At 38.3% G+C, this 24,237-nt stretch overlaps 1 protein-coding gene across 1 annotated transcript in view; it reads right to left on the reverse strand.

Moving 5' to 3' along the window:
* The window catches only part of PIK3C2G (phosphatidylinositol-4-phosphate 3-kinase catalytic subunit type 2 gamma), a 209,969-nt gene that overhangs the window by 120,903 nt on the left and 64,829 nt on the right, over positions 1-24,237 (reverse strand). Inside the window, exons 12-15 of the mRNA XM_049821675.1 lie at positions 21,818-21,949; positions 13,970-14,084; positions 11,948-12,078; positions 4,971-5,159 (exon numbers count right to left, since the gene is read on the reverse strand). Coding sequence (XP_049677632.1) covers positions 4,971-5,159; positions 11,948-12,078; positions 13,970-14,084; positions 21,818-21,949 — 567 coding nt within the window. The remainder of the gene's footprint in view (positions 1-4,970; positions 5,160-11,947; positions 12,079-13,969; positions 14,085-21,817; positions 21,950-24,237) is intronic.

Below are 24,237 nucleotides of genomic sequence, written 5' to 3' on the forward strand. Positions count from 1 at the left end.
AGCTCTCTATTGTAGTAGATTCATATTTATTACCAAGAAAGCTAAAAATCATTAAAGGCCGAGGGGGGAGGAAGGGGGAGAATTAATCACATTCTGATGCTTAAAATGAAGAGTTATCTATTCCTAACAACGCATACATCCCCATATAAGTTATCACTAAATTTCTTGTACATTAGTACAAAGCAGTTTTTAAGCTTTATCAGTAGCGTGTTCTGTACATCAAAGTATCAAATTAATTGTAGACTGTTGCTTTGTTCTTATCTTATTTCTTTGCATAAGCTTCTGTTTGCTCTCCACATTGATATACAACTACAGCCTTTTAAACCAAGTAAGATGCAAACAGGCAAGACATGCTCTAGCTGTATCTGTTTGATAAATACTCTGTTGGGCATTCCATTGTGGACTCTCAGGGCATAGTATAAATTCTGCTTTTATTAAAACAATGACAATCTGATTCAACAATTTTAAATCAAATTGGCTTTCAAAGGTGTCAGAACAAAACCTGGCTTCAAGCTATCACATTTTATTATAATTATTGGTTAGAAAGTGAATTTTACATATATTGGTATATAACCTAATGTCTGAAACTCAATAGCTGTTCTACTACATAATGTGAAAATCAACAATAATACTGCGAGAGTCAAAGGCTGAGGGATGCTATAGCCATCTTCTTGGGTCAAGCGGAGGGCATCTTCTCTGGTCAAGGAGACGTAGGACAAGTCAAGTCTTACCCTACTCTGCCTGCTCCATACAGGGATTTGCACAAGGTAGCACAAAATCCCTCTGACATCTTAATGTCTCATCTCAAAATCTTCTGATTTGGCACACGGTTTTAAAGCGATGTCCTTTTCAGTGCACTAGCCCTGAAAGAGTTAGAATTTAGCAGGAAGTTTCTAGGAAAAATTGTGAAGCCTACCAGGGAGGTTATGTCTTCACCTTCGCTGTCTATGTCAAAAAGTTCTCTCTTCAGAATGGCTGCAGCCGTGAACAATGCTGGAAAATGACATACCTTCTTTGGTGGCTCTTTCCTGATCCTAACTCGATGTCCTGATTCCTAGCCATGATACCTCACAGGGTCACAAGTGTACTCTAGATGTGCCAGAAAAACAAGGTTGGAGAAATCACTCTGCTATTAGGGTTAATTAATATATTTGAGCTTTCATTTTCAATAATTTGAATAGCAAGATAACCTGACAAAAAATTGTAAGTACGGTTGTTCTATACATACACAAAACATTGACATGTTAGCGACACATCATAAGTGATGGGATTTCTAACACTGGCTTTAGTCTCTTTCTGTCATCAAGAAAATTCTCTGAATAAACAAGTGTATTGGTGTCATTTCCCTGGCTAGTGTGCCATGTCATGTAGATACAGTTATAGAAAGCTCTAACTCCACTAAAGCTTGGCATTTTACCAAACTCAATAAGTGAAGTCAATGGTAAAATGCACAGGGCACCAATAAGCAGTGCTGAGTAGGAGGGACCAGCTCTATACCTTCTGCCTGAGGGAAAATTTTATTTTTCAGGCAATGGCTTATAATCATCCTTCCCTGAAATTAGAGGTAAAACTAAGAGTGTAAAATCTTATTTACACTTCCCCCTGCCATCCTTTCCATTCCGTCTTTATTGATTAAAGAAACATTCATTGTTTTTTACATTGTTTTTTTAAGCATTGGCTTCTGGGGCTTTAAGAATCAATGCACTTGCTGCAAGTACTGGATGCAAGGTTGCTACTGAATTTATCTGTGAAATATACCATGACTGTGTTTCCAATTTATTTAAGTTCTTCCTTCCTGCTGCATAAATGAGTATGTTATCATTTGGCTGCCTTGAGATGTGCCTGCAAAAGTGGAAGAGCATAAGCAAGAGACACATGCTCAAAGAACAAGAAACTTCTATTCAATTGTACATTTAACTGTGTAGTGAACAAAACAATTTAGAAGTTTCAGAAAGTGTAAACTGTGTTCTAACTCAGATGCGTGATAATGGGACTTGATCTGATGGGGCGTGACGCCTCACCCTAAGCTCTGTGATGCTGCCTTCTAATCCAGGCAATGAGGAAACACCTCCAATGATTTTCAGTTCTTTATCCTTGCAAATGTGAACTTCAGCTTAATCATCAGAACAGATGCTGCTTTTTCACTCTGAGAAGAAGGATAATTTAGAGTCCCCAGCCCAAGGCTTGCAAAAATGACTCGTGATTTTGAGTATCCTCTCTAAACTGTATAAAGAGTAAGCACATGCCTGCAGGAGAAATTCAGGTTCTCTTTAAGACACTGCAGACTGAAGTTGTAGCAAAGGCAGCATCCAAAATTCGGAGTGATTGGAAACTCTTGGTCTCTTTTATGGTACTGCTAACAGTGTGGTAAATTGTGGTACATAGGTGATACAACATAGACCTGAACTGTGGATCTCCCTTGCTACAGGATGTTCTGAAAGCTGAATGTTTATGTGCAATCGATGTTTATTTGGAAAAAATCATACAAGAAAAATGCGAGAGAGCTCTTAAACGAAAAAGTTTTGTCTCAGGAAGTCTCTGAGCTGCAGATTACTGGAAGTTGGGAGTAGCACAGTGTCATTATGTTTGGCCCATTCCCAATGTCTTCCCTAGGTATCTGTTGTTGTCGCCACTGCAGACAGGATGCACTAGGCTGACTTTTGGGCTGATTTAGTACAGCTGCTCCTGCATTATGTTAATAATACATGTAGACAAAGATCAGTTCTTATTTATTTTAGTTACCTATGATTTGATAGTGATGGTAACACAAGCCCTTAAAATACACTTGAATATATAAAGAGAATTTCTTTTATATTCTGCTCATGTTTTATATGAACTTGGATCTTTCAGCTGTGTCTCAGTAATCACAAGAAATCAGAGCGCTGTTTTGTGGATGATAGAAGTGAGGAACTGAGTTGATGAATTGTCAGCGCCAAACATAATACAGGATAGAGTTGAGTGAACCTTCAAAAACAGCTCAGTTACGGAGCCTACAATCCAAAGTCAGTGAAGGTAATGGTGAAGGAAAGTTGGACCCTATCCAATGCTACTTTACTTCTCAAAATGATTGAAATCTGAGAAAAAGAGAACCAAGAGAAGAAACCTCAGAAATCCATTTATATGGAAAGTACTCCTCTCCTTCAACCCACTCTCTCAATTTACATATACATGTCTCTCAGCAGTTAAATCATGCGACTTGGACATCTCTGAAACTAAACATCTTTAAGGAAATGTAATCCCTCTCTTTCTGGAAGGTTAGCTTCCCAGTTGTCATGCACCTACAAAATATTGTGGATATGTGAACCACAGAAAATTTTTTTTTAAAGAGGATTTGTACTGTGATCCAGAACTTCTGTAGTGTTAGCATGAAGCAAAAAAACCAGACTGATATTATCTTTTGTGAGAAAGAAACTAAAGGGACAAACAAGCTAAGATCCAGATCAGAAGGACTTGTTCTTTGGCACGACTGTAGGTGCCAGCCACTCCCAACAGTAGCACCAGGAGAGACAAAGTGATGACATCTTCCTGTCTTTTCATGCCAGCAAGCTTTGCGGTAGCCAGAATGAACAGTGTGTACACTGTATCCACTACACACTGAGAAACCCTGTGACAGGCTGAGTCATATTAAATATTCTGTGAAGCACTTGACAGGACTGATATTCTGCACCACACCCTGACGCAGAGCTGCATCTTCAAAGAACAATCAAGCTCTTCATTTGCAGAAATGCCACCCATACACAGAAACAAAATTTGACAAGGCCTGATCCGAAAGCCTGGCATGCTCTGACAAACCATCTCAAAACCTCTTGCTGCTTCGGGGTGTGGAAGAAATCACACTGCCCATACACTCCTTTCTCCATTGTTCTTTTATAAATTAGAAACGGATTCTAATCATCTAATAATGGTAAATAAGATAACGATAATATGCTCCAGAACCTGATCTTTCAGGATCTTCGCTTCCATAATTCCTACTAAACATAAAAAAGACATGAATGCAAACATGTGAAACTGCTAATAGTTCAGATATAAACCTGAGAGAAAGGTATTCTTAAGAAATCGCATCCACAGGAAAATAATAATATAAAACTGACTATCTACTCTTAAATAACTGTTTTGTAATAATGTAGAGATGGGTGTATACAGTCTTTTCTCTAGTAAAGCTTCAGGTGAGTTGTTTTTTTCTAAAGGTACAACATGGAACTGAGATTGCAAAGCTAGCGCAGCTTGTGCTTATCCAGACAAGCAAGGGCTTGATAAACCAATTTGCTCAACCATTTCATCTGCACGTTTAATGTTTTCACAGGTAGGTCACTTAATGCAAAATACCTCCCAAGCTTTTGGAGGAAATGTAACTGCTGACACAGATTCTGTCCCCTGACATCTGCTACTACGTCATAGGTAAGACTATCTCCGGTATCAAGAAAACCTTCCAACAAACAATCAGCTCCCAGTGTAAGAAGTGGGGGTGAAACAGAAGGCATCACAACAATTTATTTAAATTGTGGGGAACTGACTTCAAAGTTTCATCCTGTCTGCCTCAGAAAGATGTGTTATAGGTGGGAGTGTACATATTTACATGGTATCATAATCTAGAAGCATATTTCAGTCCTTCTTATCTCCCATTAGTCACTCCATGTCTGTACAGTAGTTCGAAGATATGGAGTGCTATGTAAGTGCTAAGTATTTGACTGATCACCTGTTACCAGAACCTGACTGAATCTGCTATAGAGAATGAAATACTCTTTTCATTATCCTGAGAAAGAGAAAACCTTCTCAGCCAAGAAGGCAGGGCTGGCACTTTCAACTCAAGGTCATCGCAAGAGTTGCAACTTTTGACACGGGGACAGAACCGAAAGCACAGTCAGTGAACCAAAGGATGATACTGTGCTGAGCAAACTGAAATGCTGAATTAATCAGTACGTGATCATTCTGTTCATTGTTATTTTCTTACCTGGTTAATTTTCTCTTACCTGAAAGTCAGAAGCCCAAGTGCCTCCAGAGGGTTAGAAAATGTCCATTTCCTCAACACAGCATACATTTCTGATACAGTTGTTCGATCCCAACTGGGTGCACTGCCCAGTACCAGAGGAAGGGAGCAATTTTGATTATTGCAGTAGTAACGATAAAACCATAAGGTCCTTCTCTGTTGCTCTGAGAGTCTGGAAGAGAAGATTAGAAATTCAGTTTGAAATTAAAACCACCTGGAGCTTTGTGTAGCAACAAACTTTATTGTACAGAGGGGCCAAGTCATACAGTACGCTGCTTTTCGGCTAAGTATGTGTTTTCCTTGGGGTAGGATATCATTTTCTGCAGACCAGCTTTTATAAGAAAAGTGATACTTATTCTCTGGATCTGTCAGCCTTGGGTCATATAAAAATGAAGTGTCAAAATATACACATATATGGTTATTTCACTTCCCAAGCACTCTCATTTTTCTTCTCCACTCTCTGTTGTTGGTGGTGCTTGTTTGTTTGTTTTTACTGGGGTTTTCTGACAAAGACAAAGAAGGTGCAGTTATCACCAGATAAATTATTGTTACATCCATCCGCTACACATCATCTCTAACTACTGTAACAACTAGATACACAACACACAACACTGCTAGCCATAGCTTTCATTCCTGTCCTTGCTTTGACTGTTTAATGCAGGTGTGTCTGGTTTTAGTGTATTTGCATTTAAAATAGGGTTTAGAAACATCGATGCACATACACAAGAACACGAGTGCATGTGCACGCACACACACACACAGAGTATGATTATCCCTAGCACTGGTATGAGTTTGGAAAAGGGAAGGAAAGCTCCCAGCAAATCCTATGTCTGTTCTCAAGGCCTAGCATGCCATGCTTCTCTGTACTCACAAGAAAGGATGCAATGCCAAATTTCTCATAGAGGTATTAGATATCTAAATGACCTATTGATAAAATGGTCAGTCACCATACCATATTTCAACAGTGAGAAATGCCTCAGAATAATTTTTGCTATATATCCTCTGGTTTGTCAACAATTCAGATGTCTTTGCCTCATGCACATTAAATCCTAGGTTTTGATACCATCAGAAAATAGAAAAAGAAATTCCCTGTGAGAGAAGCTCAGACAACCTTCTTAATTCGATACCAGAGCCTTCAAAAGCAAGCTTGGAGAGTGCAAGCTGATCTCCAGTTCACAGAAATCATTACTGAAACCAAGAGGAGCATTGGTTTTATTGGTCATATTTGACCAGAATGGTGATCCATCTACTTAATAACATAACTGTGGCATTAAATGAACTTAGATATTTCAGAGCAAGGTGTGAGAAACCTTGTAGAAGGCGGTTAAGTAAATGGTTTGTTGCCAGTCAAGGATTTCATTATCCAGATGTGTAAACAGGGCTCAAAATCCAAGTGTTTACATTCTTTCCAAGGTCATCTTCCTTCTATTTGCAATGTTTTGAGACATTCTTAGCCAAAAAACTATCTTAGCCCTGCTCTAACTGTCAAGATTGTGTCTTTCACAACTCATAGCAATGAGCTCTTTTGGCTTTATATGCCCTAAAGAACTGTTCTTTCTAACTTTGAATTGCCAAGCATTGAGGAACATAGAGTGGTGGTACAAAGATGGGCATGATTTTACTGTCACAAGAGTAAATGTTTATTTCTTTCCTTTAGGAGAATAAGCTCATAAATGTAAGCAGAAGATGAACGTAACTGTGATACAAATTCTGTCATGTCTTTCAGTTATAATTTCAAGAACAGTATAATTTTGGTAACCATTTCAAGAAACAGTCTCAGAATTCACAGCGTGTCTATTGTGACAATAGATATATATCTTTGTGTTTGTGTGAAGAAGTCACACAGAGAAAGAGATAAAAGTAGGCCTAAGATTTTATTGCCTGTCTGGTTATCTCATGCATTTGGATGGTATTCTCCAGGACAGTTCACCTAAAGCACCCTTTTTATATGTTGACTTTAAACTGAGATTTAAGCTTTCAAACAGCATCCTCCAAACTAGACAATCTGTTGTTCAGATTAAAGCAGCTAAAGCCTCTACTGAGCTTGCAAAGGGAGATAAGAAATCAATCCTTGTATCAGGTTTTCTCAATAACAGATTTCTCTCTCCGACTTTACTCCAGAGGCAATGCTTTTTTCTCTTTCCATGTTTTAAAGATCAGAGATGAAATTAAAGGTTGGGTGGGGTGAGGTTTTTTAGGTTTTGATTTTAAGTTTCTTAGTTGTAACAAAAAATTACATATACATGTAACAGGACATTTAAGATAGATGGTAAGAAGATTTTGCATGCATATAGCATCTGAAGACTGTTATGCTAATCAGAACATTTCTTTGGCTCAATAGGGATAAGCTGCTAACAAACCCTCTTTATTGATAAAAACGTAGTTTATGTTTTTTTAGGTAGAGTTGTATCTAAATTACCCTCTATAGAAAAGCTATATTAAAATATATAGCCTCCTAGTCAACGCAAATAAAAATGAAACATCTTAAAACCTAAATAATTCAGTAGCTTTCAGTTTAAAAGTTTTCATTAATCCCTTTAGCTAAATGAAGAAAACAGCATCTTTAAAGCTTTGTTAGCTGGTCTTAATTATTACTTTTTTTTGTGGGGGAAATGGCAAAAATGAGTTTAAATGCTTCTGAGCTGTTTTTGTTGCTCATGTTCAGTAGTAAAGCAGATAAAGACAAAAGGCAAAAAAAGGAAAGAGCAGCAAAGCTAGCAAATGCAAATTTCTGTCCCCCCAGAGCTGATTGTCACTTGCAAGTTTCTCTCCCGTGGACAGACTATCAAAGTGTGCAGCATCACTGCACTTTTCTAGACCTGTTCCACTATTCACTCAACTGGAAGTAGTCTTTCTAGTCACAATTCACAGCAACGGCCCTCTCATGATGACTTGTAGGCAAACTAGATTCTTACCATGTAGAGTGGTGGAAAGGAAAAGAAAAAGGGAAGCTGAAAGAGAAGAAAAAGTAAGGTAGAAGAAAAATGATGAACAAAGGAAAAAAAGATGGTAGAAACAAGACTGTCATCTTCCTGGCTTCAAACCACTCTCTCATCCTTACACTGGGAGCCACTGCACACAAGCAGGCTGTATCACGTTCAAAGAGCAGTCATTATCTCAGGTGGCTAGTTTTCTGGGGTTTGTATTTCAAACACAGTAATCCTAAAAGGAATAAAAGGCTCACATCTGAAATGTTTTCAGAAGTTGGCCAAAGCAGCTGGCAGTAACTAACGAATTCTCTTGGACCTCCCTCTCTTGCCTGGTTTGGTGATGATGCCAAAGATCACACAGCAGCACACGGCGTAGGGCTGTGAGGAGCACAAGAGCCGTACGGCAAAGTTCGTTTCCTTCGGTCCCATTGATCCCTTCAGTAATCAACATCCAAGAGATGTTGGCCATGGGGACCAGTAATCGGAGCCAGCTACCAGAGGGACAGGTGTCTAAGAGTCAGCTACTGGGAAGACCATATGTCTGGGCCAGCTACTGGGAAACTCACGCCCACGTAACAGGAAGAGGCCCAGGTGCCAGCAGCCAAATCGGTTGTGAACCCTGGGGGCTCGCACGTCTAGGTGTCAGCAGCTGGGGAGAGCAGGGAGATCTGGGGCCGGCTCCTGGATTAGACTGTCTAAGCACAACTACGGGAGCAATCAAGCATTTTGATACCATATATAAAAATATATATACGTGTGTGTGTGTATTCTACCAGCAGACTTTGATCCTGATCAGGCAGAGAGGAGGAGCAGGCTGTTTGTGCTGTGTTTTGTGGCGGTGTTGCATGTTTGTGTGTATGCTGGTAAGATACTGCTTTCTGCCTGTGTTGATTTGTTGATATTCCTATCAGGAATACACTGTCCACCTCTCTAATGTCTGAACCTGGGGACACGGAGCCACAGCAGCCTTGCATTCATAACACTACTGGATTCAACAGCCTGTAACAAGGACGACCATGCAGCTGCCTGTTTTTAACCATTGTTTCTTCTTTTTCTACCACAGGGTTAAGAACATTTTCTGTCCATTCACATATTTCTTCTGTTTTCAGTAGAAAGAACAGAAGGACCCTGACAGCCTGAGAAAGGTTTCTTGTGTCTTCTAACCACAGACATTCATTTATTTCAAGGTTGTATTTGAGGCTTGTAATCCTGAAGCACCATCATACAGACATATTGCCACTAAAAAGCGACCTAGATTACTCTCTTCATCTTGACATAAAAAAAAAAAAAAAAAAAAAAAAAAAAGGAAGGAAGAGATCTTCAGACATCACAGTAATAATGTGTTTAGATAACAATATGTTGTTACAAATATTTTTTATGAAAAATCTATCCTGACTGAGGAAGGTAAAAGTAATTCCTCTGGTACAGATACAACAAAAATTACAGGCTGACAGATTCCTCTAAATCAGAAAGTACTTAAAAATGGAATTCCTTCATGCAAACCCCAAATATGAAATGCTTTACCTTGATGACTCATTTGGTAGACCAGCTTTGCCCATAAGATATCTGAAAACAACAAACTGGAAAAAACCCAGGATTACCATTCTATTTCCTTCAAGAACTTGTTATTGAACTTATCAAAGCCATAACTCCAAGCTGGTGACTTTCAGTAGTCTCTTCTCTTCATACTCCCACAGAACCCCAAATTGTTGTATTAGGGATGTTATAGGGTCTACCCTTGCCTGGGCATCGTAATACTTATTTATGAACTTGTTATCTATGAATTTGTGTATAGCCTTCATGAATCTGATAACATTGTCTACCTCCACAGCTTTGTGACAGCGCGTTTTAAAAGTTCACCACTGACTGTCTTAGGAAGTACTTTCTTCCATTTGTTGACAATTGACCTGCTACTTGTTTCATTGAATGTCCCTAGTTTGAATATTGTCGGATTTGATGATTCATGCACCTTGTCCACCACCATCATTATTATATAAAAATTAATCATACATACAGACACATCCTTTAGTATTCTCTCCAAACTAAGGAGTCCCAGCCTTTTTAGCTTCTCTTGGTCAAGCAGCTGCTTAATCCCTTTAATCATTTTAGTTGCCCTTCTCTGACCATTTTCCATGCCTACTGTGTCCTTCCCGAGTTGTGAAGGCAAGAGCTATGCAGCATACTCAAAATACAGCACATCGAGGTTTTAGACAGCAGTGAAACAGCATATGCTGGCTTTATCTCTACACCCTTCCTGGTGATGCCCAATATTTTGTTGGCACTTTTGGCTGTTGCTGCACATTATACTCATGAGTTCAGGGAAATACCAGCAGTAATGTCAAAATGTGTTTCCTGCATTGTAACTGCCAGTTCTGGGTTCAGTGTCATCTACAGATGCTTAGATAATTTTTCCTTTAATACATCCCCTTAAATTTACCCACACTGAAGCTCATCTGCCATGTTTTGGCCCAGTTTTGTAAGGTCCTTCTGGATCTTCCCTCCATAGCACAGTGTGACACAATCTGGCAGAGCTTAGTACCATCTGCAAACCTAGAGATTTCCCTGCCCTCTTCCTTCTCCATGTCATTGATGAAAATACTGAATAAAACTGGTCCCAGCCTTGAGCAGTGAAAGACCCTACTGCTGATTCTTCCATTCTGAAAAGTCAGCATTAAACATCCAATCTTTGCCTTTAACCAGTTTTCCTCTAAACCTGTGGCAACTTCATTTCTTTTAACAATCCAATGTGGAACCTCAGCAAAGGTTTTTGAACATCCAAAGGCTTTGTGTGCACCAAATCCCCAAAAATCCATGCACCCACTGACAACCTTCTAGGACAGCAACAGGGTGGTGAGGCAGGGTTTCTATTCACAGAAGCCAGGCTCTTTCCTGACAAAATACTCTGTACTTAGCTAAATACTTAAGGATCTTATTCCTTCTTACAGAACCCACCATTTTACCATGACAGAGGTCATATGCATTGGCTTGAAGTTCCCCAGATCACTTCTGGAGCACATTTTGCAGGTAGAAATTTTGCTGGCACCTCGCCAGTGCCCTCACACAATGGCTATTCACAAGAAAATACTGATGTCCCATTCATATTTAAAAATAAAATAGAAAAGAACCAAATGACAGATCCCACAGTTAATAAAAATAATCTCACATTCCATCCTGTCTTTTAAAAAGTTGAACTAAACATCAAATACACCAGCAAGTTTGTCTTTTGCCTTTTCTAAAGAAATTGATTTTAAAAAAAACCCCAGTCAACCAACATAGAAATCAGCACAGAAAAGCCTCCTTAACAGATACATCATATCACACTCAGAAGGCTGAACTGCCTTTAAGTTATTTATTATTGTACAACTAAAGCACCTTTTGGCCTTTGATGGAGGATTAATTCACACAATTAACTGTGATTGGTATAATGGCTCTCTGTAAACACCTGTGTTCCCAATTCCATCCAAAATTATTTTATACGGTATAATAATCCTAATGGATATATAACATGCTAATCTGCCTCAGTATATAGTGTTTTGTTTCACTTTGTCTTTATCTACCTTCCGTGAAAGCCAAACTTTTTATACTTCCTTCCTTACTTATAACTTGACATAGATTGTTTTAATGATTATATGCCATTTAACTACTATATAGAAGTCTGAGTGTATTATTATTATTAAAGGAAGCTGATTTTCATAGATCCCAAAGGTTTTGTTGCTAATACTGATACAAACTTATTGCATCACCTGAATATCTTATGTTTGGAATCAAAAATTAGTTTCTCACTTCAAAGACGTGAAAAGATATAGTAATAGAAAGGGGAAAACTGGTAAAATACACTGCCACCTCCAGGGGCTTATTTAGGTTTTGCTGTGATCTATTCTCTCATTTAGAGGTGTCACTTCTCAAATCAATTGAGTTAAGCTCCTTCAGAGGAAAATTTTGCTTTTGAAGAATTGGATACATTTAATTGTGACCAATAGGATAAGCACAGCAAACCAAGAATCAGCAGGGCTAGCTGGGTGCAACTTACAGCAAGAGAGAATGTATCTGCGAAAGTCTTGCAATGTGCTTCAGGCAGTCTTTGGTTGGCTCTTCAAGATCACCTCTTCTTTCTTCAGGTTCAGGTTTAATGAACTCCAAATTAGATTCTGGAAAGTCAATCTTGAAAGGAAAAGAAAGGAAAAGAAAGGAAAAGAAAGGAAAAGAGAAAATAAAACATAAAAGAGTAAAGAGTAAAGAAAAGAAAAAAAGAAAAAAGAGAAAAGACAAAAGAGGAAAAGTGGGGGGGGAGGGGAGAGAGGGGAGAGAGGGGAGGGAGGGGAGGGAGGGGAGGGAGGGGAGGGAGGGGAGAAGTCTTTTTAGCAATGTGTATTTTCAGATACAACTGTCAATAAATGTTATCTTGGATTTGTCCAAGAAATATACAAAATATGAGAGAAAGAAGAGGGCATAATTCTTTGAGGGTGTTCACTGTATGTAATATATTACTTAACTATGTTGGTGATAAACTCAGCCCACAAAAATCAGCAGGAGCTTTGTCACTGACTTTCCTGGGAGAATGTCATCCACTGTATTTCAATTTCATTAGAACTCCATGAACTCAAAGATGAAGTTATTTTTCCATTTTTCCTCCTTTCCTGGTTTTTAATGAGATAGTTCTTAAATGTAAAGCTTCGATTAATATAGATTTGTTTGTTTTTCCTGAAAAAGTAGGGATGATTCTGATGTGTAGTTTGCCAATGTAAGAGATAGAAAACAGATTCCTGATTTCAATTCTGGCTGTTCAATTTCATATATATTGTACAGCATCCAGCAATTTTTCATTCTTTACATTACATATGTGTGTCAAAAATTTAGGATAATGTTTTTAAGATACAGAGAAAGAAAACATTCGACCAAAATTAAAAAGCTTGAGGTGCTTGATAATCTGAACACAGACTTTGCTGAAAATTCAGGTTGTTCTTCAACATTCAGCTCAATTTGGTTTATTAACACACACCATAATCTCTTATCTATATCTATTTTTTTTAATGTATGTGTTTGATATGCATCACTCTTCTAATGGTTAACAAAGTTATTCCCTACAAAACGTGTCTTGTCGGTCACACCAGAAAAGCTACCTTTATGACATATCCAGCATGTTCACAAATCATGATACTTTCACATGCACGGGAATAACCGAAAATGAGGTGATCCTCCTGTTCTGTTTCTTTCAGCAGAGAGAGATTATGATAAATTAATAGCCATTTACTGTCTCAACTTCCCTTTATTATTAATAGGGGGAGCTATTTTAAGGTGTCGTCTTTGACTGAACTCCTCAGACTAGAAAATCCCCATTTGCTTGTCTATTAAAAATGGGCTATTTTTAGGCCAGCCTCATTTATCTGTATTATCTGCTTTTACATGTCATTTGCTAATAGTCATTCAGCTTTTTAGTACAGAAAACAATTGGCTTTGCCCTTGAAATATGCAGTTGCTAATTTAACCTGGAAAGGTTACAAAACTACCACATAGACCTAATGCATTTTCAATACCGTGAGCACCATTCCGCCCAGAATGAGTGGGCGCCTAGCATGTAGTCATCAAGGGAGAGCTATAATGATGCATATTGACAATTGCTTGTAGCCACTTCCTTTACAAATCCTTTATGCTATTCAGTCTAATTGAAAGCTGTATGTTACACTTCTAATGGCATGCAATTCAATAGTACTCAGAACAAAAGTTCAGATTTGAAAAGGCAGCTGTGAGTAAGGTACCAAACCATTAATCTGTGTCAAAAGTATTTTTGGAACCAAAATTATAACAACAAAAATTACCCTAGAAAAACCTTCTCTACCCCTCAGAGGTGGTATTTGATATGGAAAGTATCCTACATATTTGCCACTGTGCAGAATTATTGACTTCCATCCATTAAGACTAACATGCTCTTTTTGAGTGGCTATAATGGAAATAGGATTTTTAATTTGTGTGGTCTTGATGAGCTGTGGAAACGATCCTTTTTCTTGCACTTTGTTAGAAAACAACCCTTCCATTTGCTTTCTTGCTTTCTTACCTGTAATGTTACTGAGGTTGGTGTATCAGTACTGCAGATGCCTGGGGTAATCATTGTTGTTGTAAGCGTACTGTACAATGTCATGCTAAGCAGCACAGTTCCATGAACGAGCCGCCTGCAATACACACAGAGAGAAATACTACATCAGTATTGGACACGAGGTGAATGGGGTTTATTGAAATTACATCAAAGAACAGGAAACTGAATAACTTAAAATACAAGCAAAAGGAGAACAACCCTTTTATCTTTATGTGGCTAATACAAAACTGGCCTAGATCAGTAGAGGTTGCATACTGACGGCCTCACTGCTATAGTGGCATCAGTGCAGTTGCAGGGATCATGACGCAAATCACTGCCAAGACATTCAAGGTCAGCTCTGCACTTTACAACTGATGTCTTATGTAACAGGGGTTGCCATTTAAGCTAGGTGTCACATAAGGATAACACTGTATTTCTATCTCAAGATTTAATTTTGAGGGCAAATATGTTACAGATAGTGAAGTGTCAACACACTGTATAAGGTGGAGGGCAGTATACATTTATTCCACAAAAAGAAGAAACTCATGGCAACCTACTGCAACCAAGAAGGATCTTTGCTGATTTTATGTGTAGATGGCAGGGAAGAGGGAATATGATATCAGTCTCCAATGAGCTGAAAGCAGTTTGAGTGGGATAGTTTGTACCATATGCTGCATGTACTTTTTGGACAGATGAAAGATTATGGTCTGAAGTACCAGTCTAAGCACTACATGTACAAGAAAGTCTTATCAGAAACAGGCATGCATGTGGTCTGCAGATAAGAAAACCAGCATGGTTTGGCAGGTCAACACAATTCAGTCTAGAGAACTTGAATAAAATCAGAAAGTTCAGGTGTAAATTCTAATCATAATAAATCCACTCAAATCAAGTATACAGCACCCAGATAAAGGAAGATACAGTATGCTGGACTTACCCTTTAATTTCTCCACATCTTAATGGTTAGTGAGGTCAGAAATCTGATTGTGTTCAACATCTCTTCTTTTACTGACAAATAATTTCTATTATGATCGTTTCAAGCACGGCTCAGTCAAAACAAATGAGAGAATGAGCTAGATTCTCTTCTGCCCTTTTGCAACAGAAACAGCCACCCAGGCAGGTGAGTTTTGAGTGCACAGCTTTTACCTGAGATGACGATCTTAGAGGTACAAGAGAACACAGATGGACCTTTTGATCCCAGCACGAGTTTGCAACTTTGCTGTAAGAAAGTACCTTTTGAATCGCAAGCTGAAATAAATTATTGCTAAGTCATCTGAGGAAGAAATAAGAAACTCCCGCAAAGTCTTTTTTATAGTCAACACTCAGTGTAAACCTAATTCACAGCTAATTTTTCTTTTTCACTTCTCAAGCTATTCATGTTGTTAGTGCAAACGTTTTATTTTATTGCGAGAACACAGCTCAGGAGGATTAAAGACAAAATAATTTTCTGAAGTTTCTTTTGCAGCTGTAGGTGCATTTGCAGCGGAATGGAGGCAGAAAAAGGAGCTGTGATGTGAACGAGATAGCAATCGGAAAAGCAGTTGTGCGATATGAAGTTTTTCACATTTAGGTCAGTGATGTGAATGTGGAAGTGACCAATGGTGATTCAAAGTTGTTTTTCTGTGATGTGTACTCGGATGCCCTTTAATAAATGAGTCGCATCTCTTCAACCACTCCTTTGTTGACATCATAATGTGAACTAATTGGCACTTTTGTTAGAAGAGAGAGGAGTAGCTGAGAACTGAATGAACACAAAGACTAAATTACCCTTTTGAGCTCTCATTACTGCTAATCACTTTCATATTGTGCTCTAAAACTACAGCGGGCTTTAAAAGAGAATACATACAGTGGATTTTTTTTTTCCTGGGAAACCTGTATAGACAAATACAAGTAGCACAGACCTCAGAGGCACTGTAAATGTGTTAAATCGAGACATTTCCTGAGGTCATTATTTCAACTCATTTGCACCTAGTATGGATGTGGCTACAAACTGCCCAGGAAGATGAGGAAGAATCGGCAGGTGGGCTTCTCAGAGTCCTCAACTAGAGAAACAGCAAGGAAAGCAATGTATCTTTGCCAGACTGAGAAGACTTCACATGTTAAAGCAGATGACAGAACCATGAGTAAAACCAAGGACATTAAACAACTTCAATAGTATGGAGATGATATCTCCTAAGAAAACAATGAATTTGTTTTAAAAACTAGACACATATTTATGCCTTTTATACAGAGTAGCCTAATTTATACATTTACAAACAAGTGTACAACTTATGTATCTTCCATCAGTAAGTCGCTCTTTGGGCTAAGGCTAGTCTGTAAACACAGGAGGCATTTTTAAAAAGATGTGAAGAGGCATTGACAACTGTTAAACACGGTGTATGTTTTTGAGGCACAGCTTTCCCTAGCAATCTTTGGGGCACTGTATGCGCTGCCCAGCTAACCAAGGACCAAGCCTGCTTTTGGACACACAAATGAAACAGTAACAGGGGCCATGCAGGTGAATGAAACAGTAAAAAGAGGCATCCTTATTTTTAGAAAAAGGGAAAGAAGCAGGACACCATGCAGGATCCAGTCATAAAAGGAAGGAGCTAGCATCATGAGCATGATAACCATAACCTTTTCTGAATGGACAGATTCCTCTCTCTATTACCTGGTTCTGCTGATGAGCTCAAGCAGGTCACTCACGGTTCTGCCCGCCAGTTTTTCCCATCTGTAAGGTGATGGTAGTGATACTGACCTTTGTAAAGACTGTGTAATGATCACAGCCATAGACAATGGCTTCCATGTAGCAACTTCAGCATCAAGCACATCAGAAGGTGAATAAACAAGTGCTGTTCTGTGCCTACTGCCATTTAGTGATTTATGTTCAAGCAAAACCAGGGCAGATGGAAACTCCTGGAATTATACAGATTCCCAGCTCTTGTTTATTACCAGAGCTAAAATAAACTTCCCATCTTATTACAGCAGAAAAGGACACTGCTATTTAGGGACAGCTCAAGTTACCCTAACTTAACAAAATCAACCTTGTGTCCTGAACTCACATGAGAGACTTCCCTCAGCACACCCAGCAAGAAGAAATTTTTGTTGCTTGCACTAACCGATTTGGAAATACCAGTTCAAAATAAATTGTGTTGTAAGAATCACTGAAGTCAGAGCAATGGGCACTGTGGGGGACATTACAACTCTCAAATTCCCCCAAAAGATGGATTGCTGATTTGTTAATTAGCTCTGGATCACTAAACTATTCAGCCCGAGAGACAAACACATTTTTCTGATGTGAAGGAACAGAAAGTTGGCACACAGGCTTGCAAACACTTTCTGAACTGCCTCTGCATCTAATAAGGCTTCTTGATACAGATGCATCATCAAGGGCTTTATCGGCATTGATTTAGGGCCACTATCTAAAGTCAACTACCTGATAAGGGTGAGAAAGGTGGATAGGGAGGCTCACCTACTGGACAAGTTGGCAGCTACAACCATTATTACCATGTTCATTCCCAAATGTATATAACATTAGAGTAGAGTTACGGTTTAGACTGGATATACCAGGAAAATAAGAACAAAATATAGTGTAAAAATAATGTAATTATCCCCAAACCTGACATTATAAGCCTCAGAAATTCAGACCTGAGGTTAAATTTAAAGGAAATCCAAAACTGCTAAGCTATAAAAAAACCCATATCTTGCAGCCCAAGCAGTCTTAGATCTGCATTGGAATGATACTGTGAAATAACTACTTTATTATAATTACAAATACTACTGAATTCTAGAAAATTCAAATTAGAGATATAATTTTCATCTGAAAAGTAATGCTAAATGTCCTACAGACATTTGTAAGGACCACATCTTCCATGCCCACAGTTTCTAGTTTAAATAACTTCCATAAATGTGAAGGCGCAGAATACAGCAAATACAAAATTATCAGATTATTCCAAACTTTTAAAACAAATTTGCAGTTTTGTTCCTGATTCTTTACTATTTTTTGCCCCAAAACATAAAGTTAAAAAATAAGTTTACAAGCAATAATTTTAAGGTAAACAACTACATTTAGGCAAAGATTGGAGAATATTTACAGGCAGTTTTACAAAGAGTGAGACTATTTCTACAGAAACATGTAAAGCTGATAAACAGTAATCCCAACACACATTTGATAAGGAGTGTAGTGGTTGCCGTGTGTATCCATCAGCTAGTCATGTTATCAATCAGCACATTGCAAGACAACTGTCAGAATAGTGAGAGATATTAGTAGAATTCAGGAAATAGTGTAAATTAAGCAAATTTAAAATTCACTAAACATCTATTCACTGACAAGTCTTTAATGACAACAACAAACCCCCCAAAACTAAAATTTAACAGGCCAAATTCTTGGGAACATTTTTAGCTATGGTGTGGTTTCTACATAGGCAAGATAGGGAGAAGAGATTGCAAAAAAAAAAAAGGCTAAAGAATAAGTAATATGCTTTATTTAAACAGTTGGGGTTTGCTTCTACTTTTTTATATATTTCTCATACAGTCTGCTTAGTCACTATTTTTTTAAAGAACTGGAGTGTTAAAATCTCAGAAAATAGATACAGCCCTTTGATCTGGTAAGGGACTTTGACATGGTCTTGCCCAAAAGCATGAGAAACTCTTCACACTTCTTGAAACAGATGAAAGGAATTTGTATACTTTAGATGTTAAAATAAGTTCAGTCTTTCTTAATCTTCAGTTCAAGTTAAACATAAAGAATTAAACTGTGAAGGACAAAAGCAACCATAAAATGACAATAACCATTTTGGAAAAGAAAATAGATATCAAATTTACAGAGAGGAGTTAATTCAGAGTCTTTTAAAATAAAGTGTTCTTTTGCCCTAGGTCATTCAAAGATCAAGATTCCTAAGAAATATCTGGGAATAACCCAAAACTGATTTCCCCCCCCCCCCCCCCTTCTCTTTTTAACGTAAGCGACAAACTGCTTGAACAGAATTCCTGTTTTTTTTTATCAGAATAAGATTTAATGGGACAGAAATGAGGAACTGTATTTTTAAAATGTTTGACTTATTTTCTTTTTCCAATGTTTAACAAAAACATATATATATTTTTTTTTTTTTTAACAAGCATCTGAATAGAGAAAAAGAGGCCACTCTCTGTCCTTATGCTGAACCTGAGAAGAACGGCTCAGTGACCAACTAGGACAAGGATTTGAACCAGGATGTTTGACGACCCAGGCAAATATCTCAGGGCTACTGGTTTCTTCAAAGAGCTTATTTCTGTCCTTTCCTTTATAAATTAAATGCTAGACATGAGAATCTTAAGACTTTTTTAGAACTAAAATTCACCTTTGAGAAAAGTTTTGTTTTGAGAAAGTGATATTTCCAAGTTAGAAATGTTTTGCCAAAGATTTTCTGGTCAGATTTCTTTAATCTCTTTATATACATTTACAGAGTTTGCTCATTTAGAGACCCTAATGTCATAACCTTTGCAATAATACAAAGTACTCTTGACACATTAGCATGACACTACAGGTACAAATCTTTTCTTGGTACATGCTTTCAAGTTCAGAAGTACTCTGAAATTGAAATAAGTCTTGAAGTTAGTTGCATTCCAGCAGTGAGGGGAGTGAAGTTGGGTTCATTGCTCAGTTCATTAATGTTTTCCATGAAACTGCTGAGTCAAATAAAACAATTATTAACTTTTAATTATTTTTTTTTTTGTGGAGCAGGAAACAGCCTCTCAAAATCTTACTGTTGCTTTTCAATTACTTCAACTAACTGACATCATTACCTATTAAGAATCACCTGACAGTTTTAATCCTGCTACTTTCTAAGTAGGTAACCCCAAGAGCTAGTTTACCAAAAAATATCCATGATCTTCCAAAGAAAAGGAAAAGCGGGCTGGGTGAATGTTCAGATATTTTCAAGTTTTGCATTTCAGAAGGAATTTCAGAGCTATCCTTATTTTTAAACCAGTCTATCAATTGAAATCATGGTGAATGAATAATTCTGTGGAGTCATGGTTGGCTAAAAGAGGAAAAATCATTTAGATTTCTTTGTAATTACTTAGTAATAACATAGTAATTACTATGATTGTAACACAGCTATCAGATTAGGAGGTGTTGAACATGCTATTCCTAAATCATTCCTCCCCAACAACTGAACTTCTATTTCTGCTTTGAAGGGTCATTTCTGCAATGATCTTTACAATTATACAGCAGATAAAAGGAAAGTAGCCCTCTATCCCCTTCACTGTGTTGGTCATGTGTACCCTGAAAGAATGGAGCCATTTTTCAGCAAAATTTTCAAAACTGCCTGGATGATTTGGAGATCTACCTAATGAAAATCAACATGCCTGCTCCTATGGTGTACATTTAAAAAATATACATCACAGGGAGCTAAGGGCTTTCAAATCTTGCAAAAATCATTCCTTTGGGACTTGAACCATGAAAAATAAGAAAACCTCTAGTACAACACAGGTCCTCAAGAACAGGATTCTCATGTATCCCATTTACCTCCAAAGGTGCCTAAGTGTGCCCCAATTAAATTATCATGCCTAGTGCTCTGCTTCTGAATGTAGTCAGCACATATCAAGTTGCTGGGGACATCTTAACACTTAATCTCAAGTTAGATTCTCAGCCAAGATATTCCCTCTATCTATTTCACCCTAATCACCACCATGATAGAAATACTCAAACATAATGAGTGTTTTGTTTAAAAAGATACACACAATGGAAGAGTGATCTGCTCTTCTTCAGACTATGAAAAAAAAAAAATCATTGAATGAAATACCCAAGCAATCCTTGGAGCAGAGATTTGATTCACGTTTGTTTCCTTCCTTTAGATTAAATGCTCTAATCATTAAGTCACAGAAGAACGCTCTCTTTTTCTGAGCAGAGTAATCTTGAATTTTCTTCTGAAAAGATGGAAAAAGCTTCTAGCCCACTCCAACCCATTTTCCAATGTCTTAAGCCTCTCAGCTTAAAAGTTCAAGGGAACCCAAGGTCTTTCAAACATTGTAAATTCATACATGCAATCAGATTTTTTTGTTTTGTTTTGTTTTAAATTATGTTTGCCACCACATAGAAAAGTAGATGAAGATGTCTCAAGATGAGAAAAGAGCTATAACTTAGAGATGGATGATAATGCAGAAACCTATGGGCAATAGATGGATACGTTCAAGCCCCAGAGGGCATGCAGGGCTATGGAGTCTAAATAAAAATTAAGTATCATTGTAAAGGCTTGGTCTAAATTCAGATGTCTGAGTGCTATTAAGATATACTTAAAGCACTGCAGAAAATTTACCTTAGATGTCTGTTTATGCATCGCTGCAGAGACATTCAAGACTACAAGTATCTCTAAACCACTGTTACATTGTATGCCGTATAGAAAGAAGAGGTTAAAAAAGATGAGAAATCTTCTAAAGTGGTGTGTAGAGGGAAAGGTGCTCATTGTCGTCATCCCTAACTGCCCCACTCTGAGCAGAATGAATGGGTGTGAAAAGAGAATGCAGACTGAAAAAAACCCAGCCATTGTTAACAAGAGGCTATGCTGAGAAGGATTTTGCAAAGCTACAGGAAGGGGTACAGCAAGGCCTTTCAACAGGCCTGGGGAACCTTATCGTAAGAGTTAAACAGTTACATAAGCCAAGTTCAAAAACAATACATTGGAAAGAAAGAAAATCTTATGGATGGGGCTCTTACCGGCACATCAAGAGCAGTTTACTGTAAGTGACTGTCTCAGTCTTATTACAGCAAGGTCCTGAAATGAGTATTTCTGTCTTTATATATTTCTCCTAAGTTGAGTGCAATACTGTTTAAGAATGGTCTTCTCTTAAGCTGTCGTACAAAACTGAACTTACTCCTTTGGATACAATGGGGAGCATGTCCAAGCAAGCACTTCTGTATTTTTGGAGGCACTGTTTACTCCAAGTAGTTTTACTGTCAGCATAGTTTCCCTCGGAAGAGCCTTTATTCGTAGAGGAAAGTTGATTCTAAAAGAAAATCAGAAAAGAGAAAAATAAAAGTTAAAAAAATTGAGCATTGTTACCACAAGTGAGTTCTTTCTACATTTTTCTAGATGCCTTAACACATATCAAGCTGTAAATTACGAGTTGCACTCTGAAGGAAAATGCAACTGACAGGTCCCTTCGACATATTGATGAGTATTACCATCCATTAACTTGGGTCATAGTATTTGAGAAGAGGCATATAAAAATTCATTCACTTCAGTGGTAACCACTAGAGCTGACATAGGTGGGAAAAGCTTAGTTAAACTTTTATTTTAGAATTACTTTATCAATGAAGGGCTATTTCAGAATAAGCATCCCCTAAGGGTGAATTGTAAACCAATGGTTATTTGCTGTCTTGTGTCTTCAGAGGAAAACACTACTTAAGAAACTAACTTTTGCTTGTGAGTAGAGTATGATAATCATTCTTTTCTTCAAATGTGCTTTCCCTGTCCCATGCCCTCTTCCTCACTCATAATTAGAAACAATTATTGGGAAACTGAACTGGTTTACAGGCTATAGGTAGCTTGTTCAGTCTTTTTCACTTACAGGCCACCAACTTGGCCCATGTTACATAAAACTCTTCAATGAAGGGTTACACTTAACTTTAAAGCATCATTAATGCTGTGAAGAGACAAAAATAAAAAATCAAGACATGCATTTTCTAACACAGACAATTGTTAAAAATCCTTGTGAACCTGGAACAATGAAAAAACTCACAATATCCTCACTGCAGAATGCAAATGCTTGCCAGACATTCGCTAGGACTCAATATATAGCATTACCAGTTGTACACCAGTAGGAAAAGAACCTAGAAACTTTGACAAGAGTTAGACATCCCAAGAGTTAAAGTATAGGCCAGAGAAGATTAAAGTTTCCCTTCCAGTGACATGTGATACATAGAGAAGGGGAATATCTGTATTGCTTTTAAGAACTTTTATTAATGAATATCTGAGGTTACCCAGTTGGTAGTATCCTTTCTCACAGCATGAAGCTGAGTCAAATGGATGACTAAGAAGAAGAAGAAGAAATGGAACCGTGGCCAGAAATAAGACACCCTGTGGGTGAACAGTTTCACCAGTAGTTGAGAAGAACAGAGAAGCTACTCACTGATAAGGTGCTATTCACAGATGTTAGACAGTTATACAGCTGGTTTCTAAGGCCAAGGGGCTAATAACATAAGAGCACTCAACACAGAAGACCTCTGGGGCAACGCAGGCTTTGCCCTGCGAGAGTATAAACAAAATAGACAAGCCAAACAAAATATGGAGAAGAGGGAAGCCCAAAGCCAAGAAAGTATCTGAGGTGATGAATGGTAGGGCTTAATGTTAATTGCACATTTCATGTCCATAGGTTTAACATGGATTGCAGAGGATGGAAAAAGAAGAGATGGTGTGTGCTGGTAGTGCGGATGAACCAACTAGCTCAGTCAGTAAAGCATGGGACTCTTAATCCCGGGCTCATGGGCTCGAGCCCCATGTTTTGCGCCAAAAAGGACTGTCCTGGTTTAACCCCAGCTGGCAACTAAGCCCCACACAGCTGCTCACTCGCTCACTCCCCCCTGCTCCAGTGGGATGGAGGAGACAATCAGAAGGATCAAAGTGAGAAAACGCATGGGCTGACATAAAGACAGTTTAATACGTAAAGCAAAAGCCATGCACACAAGCAAAGCAAAACAGGGAATTCATCCACCACTTCCCGCGGGCAGGCAGGAGTTCAGCCATCTCCGGGAAAGCAGGGCTCCTGCACCCGTGACGGTGACTTGGGAAGACAAATGTCATAACTCCAAACAACCCCCCCTTTCTCCTGCTTCCCCCAGCTTTCTATGCTGAGCATGACGTCCTGTGGTCTGGAATATCCCTTGGGTCAGTTGGGGTCAGCTGTCCCGAATGTGTCCCCTCCCAACCCCTTGTGCCCCCCCAGCCTCCTCGCTGGTGGGGTGAGAAAAGCAGAACAGCCCTTGGCTTGGTGTGAGCACTGCTCAGCAGTAATGAAAACGTCCCTGTATTATCAACACTCTTTTCGGCACAAATCCAAAACACAGCTCTATACTAGCTACTACGAAGAAAATCAACTCTATCCCAGCCAAAACCAGCACACGGTGGAATAAATATATTAAGAGCAACCAGCTAAGACAAAAGAAAGAAAATAATTAAGAGGTCTCAGTCATTGAAAAATGAAACTGATGAGAAAATAAGGGGGGCAACTTTTGGACTCTACACATCACATGCTAGATACATCAGCCTGTTCAAACTCTGCACCAAGTTGAAAAT

Source organism: Accipiter gentilis, chromosome 18 (genome assembly GCF_929443795.1).
Source record: "Accipiter gentilis chromosome 18, bAccGen1.1, whole genome shotgun sequence".
Classification (NCBI taxonomy): Eukaryota; Metazoa; Chordata; class Aves; order Accipitriformes; family Accipitridae; genus Astur; species Astur gentilis.